Genomic DNA, 26,085 nt, shown 5'->3' with positions numbered 1-26,085 from the left:
CTTAGTTCAGTGGCCGTTCATCAGAGAGGCCTTCTTAGTCACCTCCTTTGTTCTCTGTTAAGAGTGCCATGTGTGTGTGTGTGTGTACCTGGAGTCGTTTACTTGCACATTGTCTTCTAAAAGACATCGTTACTGAGATATAATTCACATCCCATCAGATTAAGCCATCTAAAATGTACGATTCCATGGCTTTAGTAGATTCACAGGCTTGTGCAACTGTCACCACAATCAATTTTAGGTCATTTTCATCTCCCTCTCCCCCAAAGCCCCACACCCATAGCAGTCACTTATTCTCCCCTCCCACCAACTCATAGCACCCGCGAGTCGAATTTCTGGCTCTATAGGTATGCTTATTTTGGACCTTTCATATAAATAATCATACAGTGTGCAGTCCTTTGTGACGGAACTTTTTCTTAACCTGTTTCAAGTTTCATCCATGTTGTAGCATGTATCAGTACTTCATTTTTTTTATTGCCACGTAATATGGATATGCCACATTTTATTTATCCGTTCATCAACTGATGGATATTTGGATTATCCCCACTTTTTGGCTATTGTAAATAACACTGCTCCGAACATTCATGTACAAATTTTCGTGTGGACATGCTTTCATTTCTCTTGGATGTATACTCAGGAGTAGAATTGCTAGGTTGTATGGTAACTTTCTGTTCCTTTTGAGGAACTGCCAAACTGTTTTCCAAAGCTGCTGCACAATTTTACTTGCAGTCTCACCAGCAATGTATGAGGGTTGCAGTTTCTCCATGTCCTTGTCAACACTTTTTATTATCTGTTTTTCTTTTTGTCACTTGTGCTTTTCAAGCAACATAAAGAAACATCATATCTAAGAAAAGTATCATTCCTAACCCAAGATCATGGAGGTTTGCTCCTATATTTTCTTCTAAGAATTTTATAGCCTTAGCTCTTATGTATAGGTCCATGATCTATTTTGAGTGAATTTCTGTATGTGGTATAAGCAAGGGGTCCAGCTTCATTCTTTCACATGTGGATATTCAGTTGTCCCAGTACAGTTGGTTGAAAAGACTATTCTATCCCCATTGAATCATCTTGCCACCATTGTTGAAAAGCTTATTGTCTTTCTATCCTATTAAACTCTTAAGTTCCTTGAGTGAAGGAACCAGATCTGTCTTATTCACTAGTGTATGCCCAGTGCTTAGCACACTGCATGGTACAAGATATCGAGTATGTATTTGTTGAAATAAAGAATGGAGGAAGAAAGATAGCCTGGGGAAAGAGTATAGAGTGTAAAAGAGGAAAGAAACTAGAATCATCATGTGGATAAAGGGGGAAGTAAGTTTTTAGAGGGAAAATCAGTAGTCATGTGTTAGCTGTTACACTAAATTCCCCTATACTAGTGAGTCTTTCTAAATTCTGTTCTCAGTTTATTTCCCCCCCCCCGGGTATATGTATTTAATTCAAGCTTTATAATTTAGATTCAGCATGAATCACAATAAATGGATCATCAGCAGAGTTACTAATAGAAAAATTATCATTGCCATTGCCAGAAACATAGATTTTAATTCCTGTACAATCATTACCAATTTTATCTCCAGAAATAACATCACAATATGTACCAGCAGGAAGACCAGTTTGCAAAGTTGAAGATAATGCCCAATCATCATTGTTAAAGACAGTGAATCCTCTGTTTCCTCTTCCAAAAGTTACTTGGTTGCTACCATTGTGTTTGTAAAAGGTTGGCCCTCAACTACATTACGGAACACAACCATGTTCCTTATTTGACGCCACTGATGTTCACAGACCCAGTCATTGCCACAAGTAGTATCTTGATTTCAATTTATTTTTTAATAATTTATTTTTAAAAGACGTATATCCCTGTCTTTCAAAGTACTTAGGTAGAATAATATTATCCATATCGTTTTGTTCATATTGTTTGTTCCTTAGAGTGTATCATGGCATTCCTCTCCTAATAGCACTTATAAATCTTCCTCATTCATTTTAACAGTCACATAATATTCCATTGCGTGAGGTACTGAAAACTATTTACCTAGTTCCTTGTTTATTGACATGCAAAACAATTTGTTTTTGATGAGAAAGAATCCAGTAGAAAAAAATAACTTGAAATTGATTGTGAAATACATGATTATCATCTTTATTTTATTTCTAGAAATAACTTACACAGCAGTGTAAAATAATGTCTTCTTACATTAGTATCTGAAAATTTTAAATGAATATGGAATAAATAAAATTTATTAGTTTATCACTTGAAACTCTTTTTTTTTTAAAAAGCCCTTCTTTTATTTCTGGGGTGTTTCAGGACATCCTAGAGTTGTTTTAGTAATTTAAATTAACCCTGCATAAAAACCCAGTGATTTTTGAAATTATATTGCATTTAAACATTTCTTTAATTGAAAATCTTTTTGAGAGTCCTGTGCTGTTTACTCTTTTGTAGGCCAGCTTTAATGACCATAGTTGATGGAATATATAAGGTTTGCGTCCATGTAGGATCAAAGCTGATAGAGAAGATTCTTCTCAACATTTCTCCTGACTGGCTCAACAGAGTTATAGGTAAGATATCAACACGCCATCAAGAGGTTGTTCTTGGTGAAACCATTCATTTCAGGAGTGTAGATAGTATATTGGAACAGAAGGAACACTACACTGTAAATTAAGAGGGTTTTTTTGTCAGTATATAAGTTTAAGTGAAACACAAGACTATACACACTACTATATATAAAATAGATAATCAACAAGGACCTACCTGGTGTCCAACACCAGGACCTTAGTTTTATAATAGTTAAGTAAATGAATGTGCGACACTATATAAACATATAAAGATTGTCCAGTGTCAGTGGTGTGGATATGTAGGATCTTCAGCTCTGATGATAGGTCTAGTCAGTGGCTAACAACAAAGTGAAGATGACCCATTTGTCACATGCTCAAACTCCATCCTTTTCTCATTAGTCTTAGACTCTCTAAGCAGTTGAGTTAATCTGATTCAATTGATTGCTCTGTCTGTTAATAGTGGATTATTTTTTCTGGCTTTCATTTTTGCTTGAATGCTGAACATTGCATATAGAACAATACAGACTGAGGTAAATAGTATTTGTACCTGAAGTGGGCATGCCTGTTTTCCTAGACCTTTACTGGGAGTTGGGGGTGGGCAGAGTAGTTAATCTTGTCAGACCCTGAGTCGGATTTGAGTTTTTTTTTGTTCTGGTTACCTTCCGGTCACCACTGGCTTCCAGTTATGTAGCATTATGTATGCTCATGGTGGGGAGTGGTTCTCCAGAGAGTTTTCCCTAATATTCCTGCTTCACCAGTCAGCTTTAACCCTTCACTCTGTACCTGGGCCTCAGAGAGAGTTTCTCTTCATGTTCTTATACCTCCCCAGGCTGTACAACCTCTATTCGTTGTCATTTGGTGAATCCCAGCCTGGAGGGAAGGGCAGGAGTGATTCTCTTTGATTCTGGTCCAGCCTTAGTCTTCCACAGGCTCTGCGTGTCTGGGTCTTGGATGTGGTGCTTTCTCAGTGACCCTGCCCCTCCTGCCAAGTCAGCCAAGCTCTGCCTCGTGTCCTTGGTGGGTATCTTTGTGTGGTCCTGCCCCTCTCTCAGCAGCAGGGCACCGCTAATGGTCTTGATCCAGGGTGGTTTTCTGCCCCTCCCCCAGGGATAGAGGGATTTTCCTTTCACCTTTCCTCCATCTTCATCCTCACCATCTGTGTCTTGGGGCAGTAGGACTTGAGGTCTTCCTCCAGCAGTTTAAGGCTTTTGTTCCTTAAGGGAGCCGTCCTGAGTGGTGTTTTGTGCTTTTCCTCCTGGCAGCTTCTCCCCTTTCCCAGGCCTTCACCATAGCTGGAAGCTTTCTCTGATGTCTTGCCCTGCATCCAGCCTTGTGAGTACCTGGTGAAGATGAGAAGAGCACGTGCCCCCTTGTCTTTGACGCTGGTCCACGCTTGGCTTTTAGCAGTTCATTGAAACTTGAAGCACATTCTTCATTCTTGCTTGTTTGGTGGACTGTCTTCTTTCTGAGCTCGGCCCCAGGTAAACCCGTGCTCCTGTCCCGTCTCTCCTTACACTGCAGTCTTCTTGGCAGCCGTACAACCTTGGCTCACTTATAGGTCCAAGAAGATCGTGATTTTGTAGTTTATTCAGCTTTTTCTAATAATTGTTAGGGTAGGAGACACACTCTTCCCAGTATTCTACTTCCTAATCGGAAGTCTCTGTTTTTTAAATTCACTTTCTTTATTAATTTTCATTCTTTCCACTGTTTTCATGCCTTTTCTCATTGCTCTTTGTTTATTTTCCGTCTTGTGTTTTCATTTTTTGCACAATGGCAGTTAGTCTTCATTTCTCAGAGAAGCATCGTTCTCATATACAGTATAGACCTGTGTTTTGCCCAGTCCTGAGACAATTAAAGTCCTCCTTCTTGGCATTAATTAAATCGTACCCATAAGTGAAGATGTGGGCACCGTTATAAAGTGTTCATCAGATCATTCAGGTTATCGCTAACCTTGATTTTTTTTTTAGCTTATTAGAGTGAAAATTCAAAAATTTTAAGTGTTGTACAGAATTCTCACACCTCCAGGAATATGTCATGGGCCCTCCAGGAGTCTGTAGACTCAATCCAAGAAAGGCTGGTGGTGTTGGTCAGGGAACCAGTAGAGTCTGAGCACAGTCAGTGGTGCCTTGTCTGTCTAGTGTTGAGCAACTTGCTAATGACTTGATTGGATGTCCTCAAAAAATGAGAGGAAGCATATAGGACAAATGCAGAATACAATGACATATCCACCTATAATCTTAGTATTTGTATATATTATCAAGATTTGATATTAAGTAACCAACTTAGAGTCCTGTTATATGAACAATAAATATGTGTATATGTAACTGTGATAAGAGCTATAGACTAGATAAATATAAGAGTACTTTTCTGATATGGACATGCCCTTTTTGTTTCAGCCTTAATTTAGGAAAAGATTAATCTCAGTTCTTCCCTCAATTGTTTGAAGAAGCCAGGGGCTGTACCATAACAGGAAACACCATCAGTCTGAACAGTGCATTACTTGTGCCTTCTCTCCAGATCAGCAGGAATTGTGCCTCATCATTCTAGAGTAACCTGTGACTAGAAAGAGAGGGGGTAGAAAGAGACATTTATAGTGGGTTTGGGACTTGAGAAACCAAGGGAAACAATGAACCCTTCAATGTGAGCATGTCCACACTCCGGGAAGGGATGCTAAGAGCCCTTCATGTTTCCTCTTCCTCAGCCCCTCCCTCAGACGTCACCTACAACCTGGTCGCCGCAGACCTGCTCCATGCCTTGCTGGCGGGCAGTGGGGCACCTTGTGTCCTGAAGGTGCAGAGCCTCTTTGTGTTAGATGAAAACAGCTACCCGCTACAACAGGATTTCTCCCTCCTGGATTTTTATCCTGACGACAGGAAGCACGGGTCCCATGCCCTTCTCTGAGACCAGAGGAAGAAACTGCAGGCACTTAAAGGAAGAGCACTGAAATGATTTGTCTTTTGAAATGAATGACAGGGCTTTTGCTCAGGGTTTTAAAATAAGTATATTTTTTAAAGAGAGTTGTGTTAAAGATATTAATTAAAACTTTTCTTTCCCTGAGAAAATTCTTTGAGGTTTTTGTTTTTTCGTCTTTCCCTTTCTTGCTTCTAGAAAAATGATCTAGCAATGAAGGCAACACGCAGCATTTCATCAGGATGAAAGGCTCTCTCCATTTAGTCCCTGCTCCATTCCAGGCACTCTCCTAAGTACTAGGACGCGGACCTGAGGCGTTTCCGCAGGAATTGCTTTTCTGCTATGGTCACAAACTCTAAGTGCTTTCCTTACACCTACATTAATAAACCATAGACATGACATGATTTCCTTGATTATAACTATACATGACTATGGATTAGTTCATATAAGCCTACGTTTAGACAAGTTCCAGACGAGCATGTCTTTCGATAAAGAGGCATTGAAAATGTAGGAAACATGGTCATGTTTCAACTCTTTATCAGGGGAGGCAGAGAGTCACATTGTTCATTTCTAGGATTTGAGTGCCTCACTGAATTTGCTTGCCAGCAGACACTTTGCAGTTGGTTCTCTCATTACGACTGTAGCAGCAGCTCGTAGAGAAGGGTAGTCACCAATGAGGAAATAGGGAGCGGTACTTAACCTGGAAGTTTGGAGGATTACTAGATTAATCATATTGTTTGAACATAACTAAATCCATGATAAAATGAACAAGTTTATTTTACTAGGTGTGTTTTTAAAAATTCTTTTGGTTCATTGAAATTGTTTTCTCTAATTCAGGCTTTTTTTGTTTTTAACTTGGCTTCCCTAAAAGTGAACCTCAGGAGTTTTGTGATTCTCCTCAAAACCATATACAACAATGATTGTATGAGAGTGCGCACACACAAAAGTACCTTTTTCTGTGGAGAAGGGTCTGTAGTTCCCAACAAAACCTTTTTATATAGTATATGACAATTTCTTGTCATGGGAGATCAGGCTCCTGCCTGATCTCTTCCACTCCACAACTCCCTCCAAATGGTAACTCCTCTCTCCATCCTGGTATCTCTGATTCACTTCACTCCGTGCTCAGATAAGCTCAGATAGCAGGTCAGCAAATTGTCTGCATAATCAGATACTAGACAAGCTAAGGAATTGTCCTTATTTGCATACGTGTATAGTACAATGTATGCAGCACTGTGAACATACTGTCTGGAAGAATCTTACCAAAATCGTGTAGTGATTCCCCTGGGTGGGAAATCCTAGTTTTACTTTATTCTTTATTTTTACTTGATGGAATTACTAGGAAAATGTCCCTAACTTCTAAAGAATATAAATTCCCTATATTAAAAAAGATCACTTCACTGGGAATTCCCTGGCAGTCCAGTGGTTAAGACTCTGCACTTCCACTGCAGGGGGCATGGGTTCGACCCCTGGTTGGGGAACTAAGATCCCGCAACCCATGCAGTGTGGCCAAAAAAAAATAAAAAATAATAAAAAGATCACTTCCCAAATATAGAAAAAAAAATACATTCATGTAACCAATACCCCAATTAAGATTTAGAACATTTCCATCATTCTAAAAATTTCTCATTTCCACCTCCAGTTAGTCCCCTGCCACTCATGACAGGAAACCACTGTTCTGATTTCAATTACCATAGGTTAATGTGACCTGTTCTTGAACTTCATATAAATGAAATCATATAGCTTATATTCCTTGCTGACTTGCTTTTCTCACACAACATTTTTGAGATTAACCCAAGTTTTTATGTGAGTCAATAGTTTATTCTTTTTATTGCCAAGGAATACACCAATTTTATGAATATATTACATTATCCATTTTCCTATGAAAGGTCACTTTCAGTTTTTGGCTGTTATGAATACCTATAGATGTGTGGCTATAAACAAGTCTTCCTGTGGATGTATGTTTTCATTTTGAAGCTGGGGGCGTGTGGTAAATGCCTATTGAGATTGCTGGTTTATGGGATAGGTGTATATTTAACTTTATAAGACACTGTCAGTGCACAGTTTGCAAGACTGCACAGTTTTACACACCAGTCATGTATGAGGATTCCAGTTTTACATCCTTGCCAACAGTTGGGGGTGCCAATCATTTTCATTTTAGCCATTCTAATGGGTATAAAGTGGTTAAAAAAATCAGGTTAGTGGCTATTTTGGTGGGAGAGGGGAAGGTAGTCTTTGGGAGCGGGTGCAAGGGAAGATTCTGGGAGGGCTGGTTTACCAGTTAGCAATTGCCTCGCAGCTCTGAGGTAGGAGATAGGCCCCAGGCTGAGCAGCTGCAGCTGATCTCCTGCCAACGTTTTGAGATGGGATACCAGCAGGAGCAGTGGGCCCTGATTGGGTGCGTTCTTGTGGATTTCCTGGCCTGACACAAGCTTAGAGAAGGCCCTCAGTTTAGGGGAAGGACAAGAGGGAGAAGATGCCTGCTGGAACCCATCGTGGCTGAGTGATGTGCCCCACACCAGGACCAAATATGGAGACGATTGGCCAAAACCAAAACCCAGAAAACTGACCCTATATAAGCAACCTAAGTTGCCCCTATTGCGTGCAACTCACTCTGAGCCCGACTGTGTGCTCCTCCAAACGTATTTTGTTTTTTCCACACATACACTGCCTCTTCCACACGTATTTTGCTTCTAATAAACGCTTTTATCTTTTTCACATTCTTGGTCTCTTTGCTAAATTCTTCAAAGAAAACAAGAACTGAGGTCCTTTTTCCAGCTTTTCACCTCCGGAATCAGCTCCAAATTCGTCCTTCAATATATGCTCTGCAGACGGAATTCCCTTAAGCGTCTCTCCTTCGCAGTGAGTGTGATGCTAAACAGTAGAGGGCGCTAGAGATACATTGAGGGAGGCAGGCGCTTTTCTTGCTGTTTCAGTAGCCGCTCATCAGTCCAGATTTGAGTGCGAGGACACCGACCGGGTGGCGCTCTGCTCCGGCCACATTCCCTGGACGCCGCCTGTCCCTCCACCAGCTTGCGGCCGGCCTGGCCCGTCAATCATGTTCCCATAGCCCTCCTGACAAGGAGGCCACCAGCTCCAGCCCCCTATCCGGTCTGCACCGGTGTGCCACCCACCCATCACCTACTCCCTGCGTTTGTCCTATCAGATTTGTCAATCAGCAAACCGGTAAAAACATATTACCAAAGGACAGATAGAAATCAAATCTGGTCACTTGCTGGATTATACTTCATCAGTGGAGATGAACAGATAATTTATACAGACAGGAGTGAAAGAAAGAGGAAAGAATGGAGGGTGGGAGGGAGGGAAGAGGGGAAAAAGGGAGGATGAAATGTGGAGAAATGCACAGCCACCAAAGGTGCACAAACAGAAGCGGCTCTATCCAATAGGCCCTTAAAAGTCCTTTAAAGGATCCCAGGCTGTGGGACTGTTTTGGCACTACACCGCCGCTTTTTTGAGGTTTCTCTGGCTATATGTGATAACGACACCATTTTTAGACATCTGGAGTCTGATTCAAATTCCAGCTTCACCACTTCCTAGTTCTGGGGCCTAAGAGATGGCATCTCCTCCCTGATGTGCACTTTCCTCACTTCTAAGTGTGGGGCAGTTTCTCCTGGACTGCTGTGGAGTTTAACAAGCTGATGATGTGCAATGACCTAGTACAGTTCCTCAGAGCTAGTGCCTTTCTCCCCACGTTGACAGTCATTCCACTCTGAGAAACCCAACTCTGAAATTGAGAGGGGAAGAGTGATCTGAGCAAATAATTCCATACTTGAAAATTAGGGGGAAAACCCCATAATAAGTAGATATTCCAATCTGTCTTCATAAAGGCATATTAAATTCAATTAAGGGGCTTCCCTGGTGGTGCGGTGGTTGGGAGTCCGCCTGACGGTGCAGGGGACGCGGGTTCTTGCCCCAGTCCGGGAGGATCCCATGTGCCACGGAGCGGCTGGGTCCGTGAGCCATGGCCGCTGAGCCTTCACGGAGAGGCCACAACAGTGAGAGGCCCGCGTACCGCCAAACAAACAAACAAACAAATTCAATTAAGAAATATATCCATTTTGTTGAAAGATCCGGCCTTATAGAATGTAATCAGCAAAATACTTGATCCTTTTTTTCCCCAGTCATCCATTCAAACCTGCTTGGCAGGTAGCTTCTCCCTGCCATTTGGATAAAATCTAGGGCAAGTCCCATGACTTTTTTGAGCACTCTTATGTAACAATAAATTTTTTCCTATAACTTCTACTTGCAAAAACAGGTTATGTTCAGCACTTGAAATGTCCAGTCATGCAGTGATCCAAACCTCCAACTTCATTTATTTTTTTATTTTTATTTTACATTTTTTATTGGTGTATAGTTGCTTTACAATGTTGTGTTAGTTTCTACTGTACAGCAAAGTGAATCAGCTATACATATCCATATATCCCCTCTTTTTTGGGGTTTCCTTTCCATTTAGGTCACCACAGAGCATTAAGTAGAGTTCCCTGTGCTATACAGTAGGTTCTCATTAGTTATCTCCAACTTCATTTAAAGTGTACGCCTCCCCCTCACTCCTGCCCTGACCTGGGCTCATGCCTATAGCAGGCCACAGCAGAAGATCGGCTTGGAGCACTGTTTTCCTGTTTCTCCAATTTGTGCTCCCACTCCTCTTTTCCCAACTTGCTAACAGGGATTTCTGATCATCCACACAGGGGCAGGGAGGGGGTATGGGAAGGCCACCTAAGGGGCAGGAGAGGTTCTAACATGACCAGTTATGAGCTAGAGTACTCACGAGGGTTCTTCAAGAGCCTCCTTTCTCTGCAGGTTCCTGTGTCTCAGGTTTGCCCCAGAGTGTGGGTTGGCACACAGCCCCCTCCCCATCCCCTTTAAAGGTCTTATTACATTTTTTGGAAATGGAAGTCTGGAAATTATGCTTCCTGACACTTACGAACAGGGTTCCAGGATGCGTTTACCAAATGTGAGACACTCAGGTGAAGCTAGAGGGTGGAAAGAAGGTAAAAAATCATCCTTTTCTCCCTTTGACTGTGACATTTATGACAGCAGGATGCTCAAGGCTCTTGCAGTAATTTGAGCAAAGAATTTGTGCAAATTCTGCCCAGTCATCATTATGGGATACCAAATAGGCAGCAATGGCTTTGAGACCTGGCAGCAGCTACGAGGCAGGGAGGTCTCCTCCTCAGGGACTGCACCTGCACAGCCAAGCACAGGGCCTGGCTTTCCCCATTTCTAGGGAACATCAGTATGGTGCACTGAGTTATCACCCCAATCCTTAACCCCCCCATAGCTGTATCCATTGCTATGGTGCTTTGCAGTTCCTCTCACAAAAAGTGTAGTTTACCTCCCTGCCCCTTGATTTTGAACTTGGCCACATGACTTACTTCAGCCAATGGGATATTAGGTGACACAACACAAGCAGAGGGTAGAAATGTGTTTGCCCTTCTTCTGCCTTCCCCATGAGAAGAGCTTTCCCTGGGTCCTTCAGCTGGAGCTCAGAATGAACAAACATGGAGCAGGCCTGGATGAGGACCCAAGCCTGGCCAGACCCACAGCTTGAAAGTGAGTTGCCTAACCTAGATCAGCCCACACTCAGCTGACCCATAGATGTGTGAGAAATAAATGCTCATTTTAGTATAACACCGAGATGTTGAGATTGTTTGTTATGCACCATTATTCCAAAAATAGCCAACTGATACAAGCAACTTTTCTCCTTTTAGCTTCATCAGCCTCCCAAGAAGGCTGTGTAACTTGTGTCATCAAATTCCCTGTATAAAATCACTCTTTGCTAAGAATTCTTTTTCTGGGAGAAGAATTCTTAGAAAATAATTATTTTTCTGCTTGAGTCAGAGTTATGTTCATTGCTGAGAACAACTAGAAAACCTGAACCAAATACAGAAAACTTCTTTGCTGAAGAGCTGCCAAGTTGACAAGCATTTGGTGGACCACGGTCTCAGAAGGAGGAAAACACAAGGAGATGAGATGACGTTCTGTGAACCACTTTTCCCTTCAGGAAACTGGCTGATTCTAGTTAAGAGGCTGAGCATTTGGACAGAGGGCCATGGTTAAGAGGCAGAAAAGGCAGCACTCTGCAGCTGGAGAGACAAGACACTGGAGATTGGGGTTGCCAAGGCAGCTGGGGCTGGAGGGGCCAAGATGTCAGATAAAAGGGAGACACAGAAAAGAAATTCTAGGGAATTCCATGGCGGTCCAGTGGTTAGGACTTGGCACTTTCACTGCGGTGGCCCAGGTTCATTCCCCATTCTGGGAACTAAGATCCTGGAAGGGATGCTGCGTGGCCAAAAAAAAAAAAAAAAGAAAGAAAAGAAAAAGAAGTTCTGAAATGTGAATAACATTTTAAAGCCATTGAAAGAAAAGGAAATGTCAACCTAGCATTCTATATTCACAAAAGTTTCTGGTGGATTTCTTAGGATTTTCTATGTACAAAACCATGTCATCTGCAAATAAATATAGTTTTACTTCTTCCTTCATGATCTGGATGCCTTTTATTTCCTTTTCTTGTCCAGTTACCCAGCCACTGCAATTTGGCAAGAGATAAAGAAGGCATAAAGATTGGAAAGGAAGAAGTAAAACTACCATTCACAGAGGCCATGACTATATACAAAGAAAGTACAAAGAATCTACAGACGAACTATTACAAGTGACTTGAGCAAGGCCACTCGCTAGGTACAAAGTCAACATACAAAAATCAATAGAATCTCTCTATGTTGGAAACAAACAAACATAAAACACCTAAGACTAAATCCAAGAAAAGAGGTGCAAAAACACGTTCCTGAAAACCATGAAACATGTTTAAGGAAACTTGCAAAAGACTTAAAGAAATAGAGGGATACACCATGTTAATGGGTTGAAGATTCAACATTGTAAAGATACCAAATGGCCACCAAACTGATCTATATACTCCGTGAAGAATCCAGCCAAATTCTAGCACTTTTTTGGTGTGGAAATTGAGAAGCTGGTTCTAAATGTTTTATGGAAATGCCAAGGGCTTCATTCTGCTGGGGTCACCTTGTGGACAGTATCGAGATAGCCCGGGCTGGCTGTCGTCTCTGGTCTACGGGAGGCACTTGTGTATTTTTTACCCTGACTGCATCTGTAGACGGGGGCCAGTCCAGTATATCACCCCCACCTCCCCATCAGAGCAGAGAGTCTGCCTGTCTCTTGCCATTGAGATTTTTCAACCGTGAGTAGGCCATACCCGTCCATGCTGTCCTGCAAAGGGAAAACTTACCAACTTTTCCAAGTGGCCCTGGAAAGGTCACTGACAGCCATGAACCTCCCCTTGAAATGTGGAGGTGGTTGGCACCTGTGGTTTCATGACCCCAGGTGAAAGGGGAACAGTTCCATTTTAGTAGCTGGCTATACACACAGAGAATACACAAACAGAGAATGCCTATTATGTGTGTGCTACAGCACTATTAGAAATTCCTGGAGCGTGGACTACATTAAAAATGTACCCGTGAAATAAGTGAGGAAAAGCAAACACAAGGTATTCTGTGCGTATGGACCACCACCAGCAAAGCTTATATTTGTGCATTGGCAGACAATGGAGGTGAAGTCAAAGAGGCACAAACCGACGTCAACATTCACTACTTGCTTTTGCAGAAGTTGCTTCACTGCCTAAGAAAAGAGAAGATTCTGTTTTAAATGTTGTTCGAATTACACAGTAACGAGGCTTGAATCTGCAAGTTTAGTAGCATTTGGGTGAAAATACAAACTGTCTGATAAGTAACAGTGACAAGCACAAGGGCTGCCGGTGACCTTGAGTACATCTTCACGGGAAGTTGAGGGAACTTCCATCTTAATGAAGTTTACACCGACACCTACCATAACACAATAATCATAGTGGAATTGCTAGGCTTACGGGAAAAGCTTTCAGCCCTGTGGGCTATGCTTTGGCCACATGCTTTCACCATTTCATGCCCAAAGTGAGAGCCCCAGGAGCGGACGCCCAGAACCCGTCCACCACTTGGTACCTGGGTGGGCTGCTTTCTCCTGCAGGTGTGAAGCGAGTGAGTCGCGAGCGCCAGGAGCCTTTTCTCCCAAGCCGTGCTGCCCAGGCATCCTGGGGACTGTTCCGCACCTACATGCTGATCCAGTTTCTCAGATTGTGCTATTTATTGTGGACCAACCGAAATAAACGCTTTGGGCAGTTCATTTTCTCCACCAGGCAGAAGGCAGAGAAACCACAGAGGAAAAAAGTGGAGGCTGAGCATCAACACATCATCAGTTTTCCAAGTTTCCCTGGCACTCCATGCAACGTGCACAGCTATGCTTTCGCTCTAGAGAGTATTTCTTCCCCATGCCTGAGATTCCGGTCCAGTTAGAGACTGGGATGACCAGGAGCCAGGATTCCAAGCCCAGGCAGCCCCACGGGTAAAGAAGGATGGAATGAGTCGGGAGGGCCTCTCGTGCTGGTGAGATGTAACCCAGGGGCCGCAACACTGTCCTGGCAGGGGCTCTCTTGTCGTCTCTTCTCTCCTGCACAACGGCACTCGTGATCCCCCGGCTCAGGCTGGTCCTGCAGCCCAGTGAGAATGCTGGATGCGGCGTCCAGGCCTGTGGCTGTCAGGCCTGGCTGTGGGGAGATAGGGCTCCTGGAGCAGACCCGAGGTCCCTGCCGGGGTCAGGGCTCAGTGGTGCAGCAGAGCGCGTGCCAGCGCCTCACCAGCTCCTTGGGTTTGCTAAGCATCTCGTTCCAGTGCTCCAGCTCTTTGCCTCGGGCGTACATGTAGGGGCCCACCACCACCCGGCCCAACTCGCGGCTCCCTGCGGGGGGGGCGGGGCGGGAGAACACTGTCATTCTCTGGAGCCCAGAAGCCACATGACCTCATCCATCCCCAGTGCCTTCCCTCTCTCTCTCTCACTCCTCCCCTCGAAGGAAGTAGCCAGCCCCCTCCCTCTTTAACAGCCTTCAAAGAGGTCTTGACTTTGATCTGGAGTGGCAGCTGGCAGGGGAAGGGAGCCCAGGTGGAGAGCCTGCCTTTCCGTCGGGGCACCCACTCTGCCCCCACCCTCCCGGTGGGCCATCAAACCTGCCTCGCATCAAAGAGCCGAGGGAGGAAGGGGCCCCTCCAGAAGGAAGCCCTCTTCCATCAGCCTGCTTGTATATTCAGGGGGAGTATCCAACAATGATTTTCACCCACCAACTACCACAGTGGAGAAGGGGCTTGAGCTCTGGCCCATGAGACCAGCTGGCCCGACAGCTCTGCCTCAGTGACAGTGGACACTGGGGCGGGAGGCAGTATGGGAGAGCAGCCTGGGATAACTCCACCCTCTCATCCACACTGAACCTGACCCAGGACCCTCAAGACTTGTACAGAAGGCGTGAGGCAACGCAAGGGCACGTAAAGAGCCACGGCACCAGGTCGTTGGGCTGGTGGCACGTAGCTGTGCCGTCTCCAAACTCTCTGGTGATCTGCTCCAGGAGGCGGTAGCAGAGGCCTTCCTTTAACCTCTTTCTAGGGTGCCATGGACAATCAAACCCGAGTAAAGCTGGGTGTGAATCCCAGCTCCCTCACTAGCAAGCTCCGCGTTCTTGGGCAATCATCTCAGTCTCTCTGAGCGCTAGTTTCCGTAGGCGGAGAACAGAAACCATGCAGCTCCCTCCAAAGGGTCCGCGCTTCCTGCATGCACAGCATTGCCCCCACGGCCTGAGGTTAAGGGGGCAGCCTTACTGTCCCCTTCGGCCCTCTGCAGCACTGCCAGGCTGAGGCTCGCCGTGTCCAGCTCGGCAGGGTCGGCCTTGAAGCTGAAGGTCTCGCTGTACACAGGGTTGGCGGAGCCCAGCACAGCCGAAGTCTTCTTGCACTTGACAAACTTGTTGTGGTTCATCAGAGACACCTTGACAAGCACACCTGGGGGGCAGTGCAGACCGCGGGCTAGGAGGGGCGAGCAGGGGCCCAGTCTCCAGCCTGTGGGAGGTCCGGCTGGGAGGGCACATGCCCCGCCTGGGCGCCAGGACCCCATTACTCACAGCTGCTGCAGCCAAAGGGCGTTACGAGAGGAAGCGGGGTTGATTACGGGGTTGATTAGTGTACTGCCTGCAGCCGAGGAAACGCTCGGCTCCCTTCCTCTTCTCTCCTCTCTGTCTCCGGAACGCACCCACGGCCGGGCTGGGCTTTGTTCCTGGAACCTAGCACCACACTCCCATCCCTCCCCACAGGGGGCAGGTCCTGCCTGCCGGGTGCTCAGGCCTCCTGGGGCCCCTAAACACCTTCTCCTTCAGAGGCCAAGTTTTTTTGGGGGGAGGCTTAGATGGGTTTTGGATCCGCAGTGGAGGGTTGAATGCCAGCTTGCTTACAGAGAGCCAGAGGCAGAGACGCATGGGGGCAGACACTGTGGCTGGGGGGGTTCACAGTGGGGCGGGACATGCGGGGTGAGCCCGAGCAGGGCTCCTGTACCCCCAGCTCCCAGGCTCCAGTTGAGTGACCAGCTCTGCACGCAGGGGTGCCCCCGCCACCCCCAGCTCCCGGGGCAGGGGGGCTCAGGGCCTCTTCCTGGAGGAACTGGAACCTTCGCAGAAGGGCAGGGGCGGAGTCAGGCAGCGCAGGCAAGGAGCCAAGACACCGCTTTGCGAAAAGGGAGGGGCAAACTTGGTCTCAGGTGTCTTAGGGGTCTTGATGGAGGCCAAGGAGACGCACGCAGCCCTGGGATTCACATAAGGAAGCAGCTTCTCACGCCACAGCCGCGCAGAGCGGGAGGGCGTGGCTCGGGAGGCAGTGATGCTCCCAGCAGCACATGCGAGCAGAAGCTGGACGGCGGGGGAGAGGGTCCTAAGCTCACGGGGTGGGCCCTGCCCCAGGGCGAAGGCTTACTGACAAAGCTCGCGTCATCCTGGAGGAGTCGGAGGCCCTTGGCTCGCAGCACGATCACCGTGAGGCGGTTCAGGCAGTCGTTGTAGCTGAGACAGAACTGGAGGTCGCCAAACTTGGAGGGAGGCTGGAGAGGCCGAGAGGAAAGCACCCCTGTCACCCTGGTAGGTACTGGAGGCCCCCATGCCCTCCTCCTTCCTCCCAGCAGGCAGGCCCTGGGTACTCCGTGACATAGCCACACTCCCTCCTGGAGCCCACCCACCATTTTACAGATGGGGAGTTGAAGGGGCACGCTGAAGATCACACAGTAGTAAGGACCAGAGCTAAGGATTCAAACCCGGGTCTGGGGTATTCCAAGGCCTATTCTGAGCCACCCGGACCCTCACTGGGGGTTGGGGGAAGGGTAGGTAGTTTCCTTGGCTGGTCCGTTTGGGGTGTCATCTTTCACAGTTGTCTGATCTGGATGGGAATCCAAACGTGGATTTTTCAGGATGCTCCAGGTAATCTGACCTCCAGGGCAGAAGAGGCTCAGGCACCCCTCCCTGCCCAGGCTCCACACACCCTCCTTGTCCCACGCAGCTCCGGCCCGGGCCCACCATGCTGAGTCACGCTTGTAGGGGTGGTGGGCAGTATGCTGAGGGCTGACACTGGCCAGCAGGTGCTGGGCCACACCTGCTGGCTGTCCACGGTAGTCTGACACATGGTGGCATATGTCTGGTGACCCTGACCTTTACCTCCAGGCTCTCAGCCTCCAGGTCTCTCCAGATGACGCGCCGACAGTCGCCCGCCAGGGTCTCCGTCCTCAGGGGGAACAGCACCTGGCCCAGGAGCTGGTGCTTCCTCTGCCTGTCCTCGTGGTACACCGTGAACCTCAGCACCCTCTGGGTGACACTCTTGCTGGGCACCTGAGGGAGATGAGGGCCCAGCTGGGCTCAGGTGTGGAGTCAGGGGATGGGATGGCGTGGTATGTTCTGGATACAGGATCCTTCCATGAGGGGTGTCTCAACCAGGGACCTGTGCACCCCAAACCCAGGCATCCTCGGGGGACCCTTTGCTGCCGTTGGGCCAGTATCCCGGGGAGGTGGCAGGGTGTGCTCCAAGGACCAGCAGCACACACCACCCCCTGGACCTCAGAAGTGCAGGACCTTAGGCTCCACCCAGACCCATGAAGCAGAATCTACATGTAACAGGGCATTCAATGATTTGCCTACACATAACCGTGTAAGAGGCTCCCGCACTGGAGCCCAGGGAACCCGCCTGTCTCTGCTACCTGAGTTGGGCACCTGAACAGCCCTCTCCCTGAGACTCAGTCTCCTCACCTGTAAAACGGGATCATGTTTCTTACTCTCTGGGTTATAAAACCACGAATGGCAGATGGTTAATTAATAGTGATTTTCTTCTCTTTTCTTCTTCTCCTTCCCCTTCCCCCGTAAAGCACAGAGAGGCCAGGAGCAAGTCGGTGCAGGGACAGGGCAGGGAAGTGATGGGTGTAACTACGCAAGCATGACGTGCGGCTGATCCAAGCCTCCCCACCTTGGATCTGGATGTCCTAAGAGGAGCAGGTTCACCTGTGAATTCTCACAGCCTTGGCACCAGCAGGACAGCCAGGGGCTGGGCCGCGTGCCACCCCTCTTCTCAGTGCTCAGCCCCAGAAGAAGGCAGGAGTCACACTCTTCCCAGATGCAGACTGACCTCTCTGTACCTTGCCGACCAGCCTGCTGCCCTGCTCTTAAAAATGTTTGTCCAGGGCCTCCCTGCAGCTCTTGAGTGCTGGCTTCCCGTAAGGCCCCAGTTACCTGCTGAGGCTCCCAGGCCGCCGTGAGCTTGGCTCGGTGCCCCGGCAGCCTCAGCACCTCCAGACCCTGAGCGCATCCGCCCACCATGCTGCCAAGGCGCCACCTGTCGCAAGATGGCTCTCAGGTCCTGCTCTGGCTTCTGACGGGATGGGTGAGTTCCTGCCCCCACCCCAAGGGGCCTGGGGGGTCTCCCCCTCCGCCTTCCGTGGATAACCTTGCCAGAGAGCTCCTCGTGTTCCAGGGCTTTGGGTGCCTCCTTGAGCTCCATGAGCCAGGGCCTGGCATTCAGTGGGTGTTCCAAGAATATGTTTCTGTTTCTCACCTCCAGGCAACCTGGACAGGAGGAGCCTAGCCCTCTGCCCCCTCATCCCTCAAGTCTCTCATCTTCCCCCACCATGCAAGGGTGAGGGCTCTTGTACACCCTGACCTGGCAGGAGGGGTAGAGCAGAGCCTGTGGCACAGGGGTCCTGGGGGCTGCAGAGCCGTGGTTAGCACAGAAGGCTGGGGCTCTCCTGCGCAATGTCTGTCCTTCCCAGGCGGGAGAGGGCCCCAGACCCTGCCCGCTCCGGAGGCCATACCTGAAAGATGAAGTGCTCGTCGAACTGTGGGCTGGTTGTTCCGCGTTTGGTCTTGGACTGGAGGAAGCGCCGCTCATCTGGTAGCAGGTGGAGCTTCACCAGGGGGCTACAGGGCTCTGAGGGGGCTTGCAGCCGCTGTGCCTTGATCAGGCCCACCAGCAGTCGCTCGGCCCGCTGCTGGTATTCCACAGAGAACCACAGCCGGCCCAGGCAGCCCTCAGGGAAGTGGGTCTCACTTTTGTCCTCCGGAATCTTGTAGAGCTCTGGATTGATGGTCCCCACCACGCATGCGTCTCCTACAACACAGGGGCTGGGAGGACTGGCAGGCCAGGGGAAGGCGGGGGCATGGGGGACAGCAAGCTCTGGGCTCCACTGCCACACCTCTCCTGGCCCAGCCCTTCCTGGCTGAGCTTTGACCAGGCGGTTCACTGGCCTCTCCTGACCACATTCGCCCCGCTCTCTTCTCCAGACTGAACACAGCCCCTCTCTCTAGTGCAGCTCCCCCAAGAGGCCTTCTCAGCACTAAGGCATTCTACATCCAGGCCTGCTCCTCCCTGGGGCTCCTAGCGGAGGCCACAGTATTCATTCAACCCCTGCTCCCGTGACTCACCCCCACCCCCAGAGGTCAGGGCCTGCAGGGCGGGGCGCAGTTCCCAGCATCTGGCCTGGCCCCTTTCCATGGTGTCCAGAGGGTGTCTCAGTAATATAGTGTTGTCCTGTTCTTCCTCTTTAAATTAGAAGGGCCCAGCTGATTACTGGGTGGTTCCGGGGAGGCCTTCAGAGCACAGAGGCAGCAGAGAGCTGTGCGCCCAGCTTCCACCATGCCGCCTTCTGCATTGGCCAACCCATCATCCGGAAGCAGGACACAGCACAGGTTCTGCACCCAGGAACACCAGGGTTCCAATTCCAGATCTGTTGCTTACTGCCTCTGTGACCTTGGGCAAAGCACTGTTAACCTCCGGAGCCTCAGTTTTTTAATGTGTAAATTGGGGTGATAATCCCTCCCCCAGCCCCAGAGTTATGGTCTAACTCCAAAATGGCACATGAAACCACATCTGGCCCAGGCTGGGGTGCGGCAGGCATTTGGTAAACCCAAGCACCTGGAAAGAGTGGTCACTGGGCAACTCTGGCATCCCCAGGGCCATCCAGGCTCTTTTCTGGAGCCAGGCCCATGAAACCAGATGGGTCCGCCCTGGCCTGAGCAGACCATGACCCCTGGGCAGGCCCTGGTGGGCACACTCACCAAGATTGCTGCGGGTGGCATGAGGCAGGAGCTCCGGGGCTGGGCAGGGGTCCTGTGGGGCCTGGGCCCACTCTCTGCTGCTCAGGGGCACCCAGTCTTGGCTTTGGAGGGAAGGGGGCACCACGAATGGTACACCTGGTGGCCTGTCCAGAGGCACGGAGATGACATGTAGGTGGCTAGTGAACAGTGTGGCCTCAGAGCGCTCAGCCCAGAGGGGTTGAGTGCCAGGCACTGGAGGAGAAAAAGCCAGCAGGAGCCAGGAGGAGGCAAGAGCACCATTTTCTGGGCCCACACCAGGGCGCGCGCGCGCACACACACACACACACACACACACACACACACACACACACAGCCAGAGGCAACACCTCTGTCTGCCCACAGCAGTGCTGACTTGGAGAAGGAGCACAGCTTCTGGAGTAGGTCTGCCTGGGTTTGAATGCCTCTTCTGCCACTTCCTAGTTGTGCTATCTGGACCCATTACTTACGTCCACTTAGCCTCACTTTCCTTAGCTGGAAAACGGGCTTCATAACACCTGCCTCACAGCTGTGGTGAGAACTGTGGGGTTTCTTTGTGATAGCTCCCAGCCTGCTGACAGCACAGAGGAGGCCCTCCATAAACAGACCTTTCCTTCCCCATGCCGCTCCAGGGGAAACGCCACAGGGAGGGCCCGAAGCAAGAGCAGGAGCTCCCTTGGCCCCAAGGCCCCAGTCCTGCCTCACCTGCTCGCCTGGGTCCTGGCATCCGGTGGGCAGAGCTTGTGTCCCTGTGTGCTGGAGGCAGCCGTGGTCCCTGACAGCTCCTCATAGGCGAATGTGGCGCAAAGCCTCTTCCAGAGACACCGGCTCACCACCATCAACAGCAGCAGTAGCAGCAGTCCCCCAAGGATGCCCGCAATCACCAGGGCCACCTGCTCTGGGGGCAGACACCACCGGGATGTGATGCCTGGGGAGAGCCACTCCCCTTCACACCACTGGCAGGCTGGGGACAGAATTTGAGCAGCAAGGCCACCCCCCTGGGTTGGACCCCAGGGATAACACAGAAGCAGGTTTAATGTATCTGCTGGGGAGGGGTGTTGCTGGCTGGGCTCTGCTGGGTCTCAAGGAGAAACCATTTCCCTTATGGTCCTAGTGCACTGGGCAGAGCTTTCTAGTTTCCCTTGGAAAGCAGCTGGCCTGGGACTTGGGATTCTGGGTGAAATGAACCATTTCCTTGTGCTCCTGCGTAGAAATTAACCCTTCTCTTATGAGAACCGCCATCTTCCCTGGACTCCTGTTCAGGCTTGAGGGTGAGCTGGGCACCCTGCACTTAAGGAAAGCAGGGGAAGGGATGACGGCCTGGGGGGCACTCAGAGCCCTACCCTTTGGGTCCTGGAACCTGCTGAGAGGCTGGACTGTAGCTTGAATTCTGTAACTTTCTCTAAAAACCGCTCCCTCCACCGAGCCCTCTCTCACAGCAAGCCCACTTAGCGGAGTCGGTGGGAGGCGGTGGAGGGGATGTGGATGAAGATGGCAGCAGCGAGCGTGAGAAACCGAAACACAGGCGCTCTGCTACCGGCACCGGCACCCCACACTTGCCCGGACCTGGGAGGCTTCAGTCTGAGCCGGCTGAGAGAGCTCGGACCCTCGATCCTGCGCTAAGCAAGGAAGGTCCCTCTTTCGGGTCACGTGCGGGCGCGGGGCTTCCCAGGCTCTGGGGTCAGGACCCGGTTGGGTGGTGAGAAGGAAAGACACCCACACCTCCTGACCCGCAGCTAGCTGCGAGGAGCGGGCCTTACGCTCCATCCCCGCACCCCGCTAGGAGCGGGAGGCAAGGCAGGGCTGCGCCCCAGCAGAGGCCCGCGGGGTGAGGGAAAGTGCTGCAACAGGTGGCTGAGGGGCCGGGGCGCGGAGCGCGGCGCCGGGGTAGCGGGTGAGGAGGCGAGGGCACTTACCCTCCATGGGGCTGCTCTGGCCGGCCGTTGGGGCGCGGGCCCGGGGCTCGGTCGCCCCTCCCGCCGCCGCCGCCGCCGCTGCAGCCGGGCGGATTTTTAAAGCGCCGAGCGGGGCCGTCGGACGGACGAGGGGGACAGTACCTCGTTGCGCTCCGGTCAGCAAAGAACGGCGGGGGCAGGGACCCAGCTCCCGGAGGCCGCGGCTCCGCCCCTGCCCGGCCATGGTCGTGGCCCTGGAAGGGCGCGGAGCCGACCATGCGCTCCCGGAACCGAAGGGCTCCGCGCGGGGCGGGGCGCCCGGGGGGTCCCCGCGGCTGAGGCGCGAGGGCCAGGTTTCTCGGGCGCAGAGCTAAAGCCTGCTCCGCCCGCGTCTGGTAGACGGCTCCGCACCTGGCTCTTCACCCCTGACGGCCTTGGCACGCGCTGTGCCCGTCTAGGAATGCGCCTCCACCTTCCGCAGATCCTCTGCAGACTGAGGCCCAGCTCCGACCCCTGCTCCCAGGAGCTTTCGCGGATTTCAGGGCCGAGTCTCCGCGCCCTGTCCGGCCCCGGCGCTGCGGTCTGACCGCGGGGGTTTACAGGTTTACAGGTTTGCCGGCTCAGTAGACACAGACAGCAATGAGGCGTTGGAGAGCGCATATTCCGCAGCTCAGTTGGTTTAATAATAGTACTCCCTCTAGGGTTAACGTATCTAATGTATTCAGATAGGTGACTGGCTCAAGGCTGGGGGAGCGCGGCGCGTGCCAGCCTCTATTGTGATTATCTGACGGAGGGCGGTTTCGCCTAGGCCTCGTCCCTACTCTGCACCCACAGTAACCTTTGTTTGTTTGTTTTCTGGCCCAGCCGTGAGGCTTTCGGGATCTTAGTTCCGCGACCAGGGATCCAACACATGTCACCTGCAGTGGAAGCGAGGAGTCCTAACCACCCACTGTCACTATTTCTATAGTGATTACTGTCAGACTGCAGGGGCTACGCCAATGGAGGCTGGTGAACGCAACCTTGACGGAGAGGCTGGAGTAAAGGCCCTCCTGGTCCGCAGCCTGCTCTCAGCCAGCGTGCAACCCCGTAGAGGATGAGCACTCTCCCAGGGCCCCGCACGGCGTCCCTGCGGAGAGCTCTTGTGGGAGCGTCTTAGACTTCGAAGCATCTGTAAGTGGGGAAGGAAAGGAAGATATTTGTGGGCGGAGGGAGGGTCGGTCTTGTTGTTTCACGGTCTTGAACGTTGTGTCCAAAGACAGAGCCTGAGCCTGAGCCTGGACCTTGCTCCCAAGTGACACCTGTGCCTATCAAGGGAAGGAGGAGGCAGGGTAGACAAGGTGAAGAGCCCGCCAGTCTGTCAGTGTGCCTTAGGCCCCGCCCTGCCTGAGCCCTAAATGACCTGAGGTGGGATGGGTGGTGAACAGGGATCCCACTCCCTTCAGGGGAAGGAGTTTGTCTGGGAGCTTTTGGTCGCTAGAGTGCAGAGGAAGTGTGGTCAGTCTTTTTCAGGATCTAGATGGGCGTGGGGTGGTGAGAAGATGGGGGACCTCTCATTCCACTCCACCCCCTCACCCTGCTAGGTAGAGGCAGGGCATTTCCCCCACTGCCCTTTCCCCTCCCTCCGCGACCAGTCTTATTGGCTGGAGTGTCTGGAAGACCTGAGGCCCTGACCTCTGCTTTCACCAGGCTGGAGATGGGGGCGGTGTCTCAGGAAATGGGGCTTTAGTGGCCCCAGACCTCCCCGTCTTTCCCCTCAGGTCTGAACTGGATGTCTGTGTTAGTTTCCTGTTGCTGCTGTAACAAATAACCACAAATTTAGTGGTTAAAAAACACAAATATGGGTTTCCCTGGTGGCGCAGTGGTTGGGAGTCCGCCTGCCGATGCAGGGGACACGGGTTCGAGCCCCGGTCCGGGAAGATCCCACATGCCGCGGAGCAGCTGGGCCCGTGAGCCATGGCCGCTGAGCCTGCGCGTCCGGAGCCTGTGCTCCGCAACGGGAGAGGCCACAACAGTGAGAGGCCCGCGTACCGCAAAAAAAAAAAAAAAAGAAAAACACAAATATATTACCTTACAGTTCTGGAGGGCAGAAGACTAAAATGGGCCTGCAGGGCTGCTTCCCTTCTGGGGAAAATCCATTTCCTGACCTTTCCCAGCTTCTAGAAGCTGCCTTCATCTTCAAAGCCAGCAGCAGCACTTTCTCATCTCTCTGACTTCCTGTCATCTACATATCTACTTTTTCTGCCTTTCTTTCTTTTTTTCTTAAATTTTATTGGAGTATAGTTGATTTACAATGTTGTGTTAGTTTCAGGTGTACAACAAAGTGATTCAGTTACACATATACATATTTTAATTCTTTTTCAGATTCTTTTCCCATATTGGTTATTACAGAATATTAAGTAGAGTTCACTGTGCCATAGAGTAGGTCCTTGTTGGTTATCTATGTTATATATAATAGTGTGTGTATTTTAATCCCAAGCTCCTAAGTCATCCCTCCCACCCACATTTGCCCTTTGTTAACCATAAGTTTGTTTTCAAAATCTGTGAGTCTGTTTCTATTTTGTAAATAAGTTTATTTATATCATTTAAAAAAATTAGATTCCACATATGAGTGATATCATATTTGTCTTTCTCTGCCTGACTTACTTAGTATGATAATCTCTAGGTCTATCCATGTTGCTGCAAATGGCATTATTTCATTCTTTTTTATGGCTGAGTAGTATTCCATGGTATATACGTAGCACATCTTCTTTATCCATTCATCTGTCAATGGACATTTAGGTTGCTTCCATGTCTTGGCCATTGTAAATAGTGCTGCAATGAACATGGGGGTGCATGTATCTTTTTGAATTATGGTTTTCTCAGGGTATATGCCCAGGAGTGGGATTGCTGGTTCATATGGTAGTTCTATTTTTAGTTTTTTAAGGAACCTCCATACTGTTCTCCATAGTAGCTGTACCAATTTACATTCCCAAAAACAGTGTAAGAGGGTTCCCTTTTCTCCACACTCTCTCCAGCATTTATTGTTTGTAAACTTTTTGATGATGGCCATTCTGACTGGTGTAAGGTGGGTACCTCATAGTTTTGATTTGCATTTCTCTAATAATTAGTGATGTTGAGCATTTTTTCATGTGCTTTTTGGCCATCTGTATGTCTTCTTTGGAGAAATGTCTATTTAGATCTTCTGCTCAATTTTTTGTTTTTTTGTTTTGTTTTGTTTTTTGCAGTACGTGGGCCTCTCACTGTTGTGGCCTCTCCCGTTGCGGAGCACACGCTCCGGACGCACAGGCTCAGCGGCCATGGCTCACGGGCCCAGCCGCTCCGCGCATGTGGGATCTTCCCAGACCAGGGCACGAACCCGTGTCCCCTGCATCGGCAGGCGGACTCTCAACCACTGCGCCGCCAGGGAAGCCCTCTGCTCAATTTTTGATTGGGTTGTTTATTTTTTTGACATAGAGGTGCATGAGCTGTTTGTATATTTTGGAGATTAAACCCTCGTCGGTTAGTTTGTTTGCAAATATTTTCTCCCGTTCTGTGGGTTGTCTTTTTGTTTTGTTTATGGTTTCCTTTGCTGTGCAAAAGCTTTTGAGTTTAATTAGGTCCCATTTGTTTATTTTTGTTTTTATTTTCATTACTCTAGGAGGTGGATCGCAAAGATATTGCTGCAATTAATGTCAAAGGGTGTTCTGCCTGTGTTTTCCTCTAAGAGTTTTATAGTGTCCAGCCTTACATTTAAGTCCTTGATCCATTCTGAGTTTATTTTTGTGTGTGGTGTTAGAGAATGTTCTAATTTCATTCTTTTACATGTACCCGTCCAGTTTTCCCAGCATCACTTATTGAAGAGGCTGTCTTTTCTCCATTGTATATTCTTGCCTCCTTTGTCACAGATTAATTGACCAAAGGTGCTGTCTCCCTCTTTCTTTTTTTTTTTTGGCCTCACTGCATGGCTTGCAGGATCTTAGTTTCCCGACCAGGGATCGAACCTGCACCCCCTGCAGTGGAAGCGTGGAGTCTTAACCGCTGGACCACCAGGGAAGTCCCCTTCTTTCTTATAAGAACCTTTGTGATTACATGGGGCCCACCCAGATAATCCAGGATAATCTCTCCATCTCAAGGTCCTTTTTTTTTTTTTAAATTGGGAAATAGTTGTTTTACAATGTTGTTTTAGTTTCTACTGTACAGCAAAGTGGAGTTCCCTGTGCTATACAGCAGGTTCTCATTAGTTATCTATTTTATACATATTAGCGTATATATGTCAATCCCATC

General features: G+C 49.4%; 2 protein-coding genes across 6 annotated transcripts in view; one reads left to right on the top strand and one right to left on the bottom strand.

Annotated features, from left to right (window-relative positions):
• Window positions 1-5,591, top strand: part of SHLD2 (shieldin complex subunit 2) — a 107,766-nt gene extending 102,175 nt beyond the window's left edge. For 4 of the 5 annotated variants that reach the window (XM_060034659.1, XM_060034661.1, XM_060034660.1 and 1 more), the window contains 2 exons: window positions 2,429-2,544; window positions 5,243-5,591. In XM_060034659.1, the coding sequence (XP_059890642.1) occupies window positions 2,429-2,544; window positions 5,243-5,442 (316 nt within the window). In that variant the 3' untranslated portion in view covers window positions 5,443-5,591. The other variant, XM_060034662.1, reaches the window with a different exon arrangement.
• A 7,601-nt stretch (window positions 5,592-13,192) lies between these two features.
• LOC132439198 (synaptotagmin-15-like) lies at window positions 13,193-22,482 on the bottom strand. The gene is given in 8 exon segments (XM_060033477.1): window positions 13,193-14,250; window positions 15,159-15,338; window positions 16,299-16,422; window positions 17,030-17,200; window positions 18,670-18,965; window positions 19,913-20,055; window positions 21,844-22,001; window positions 22,003-22,482. Coding segments are annotated over 8 exon segments (1,695 nt in total). The 3' UTR covers window positions 13,193-14,107.
• Between the last annotated feature and the right edge of the window lie 3,603 nt (window positions 22,483-26,085).

Source organism: Delphinus delphis, chromosome 16 (assembly GCF_949987515.2).
Source record: "Delphinus delphis chromosome 16, mDelDel1.2, whole genome shotgun sequence".
Classification (NCBI taxonomy): Eukaryota; Metazoa; Chordata; class Mammalia; order Artiodactyla; family Delphinidae; genus Delphinus; species Delphinus delphis.
This window is presented reverse-complemented; position numbering and strand designations above follow the sequence as displayed.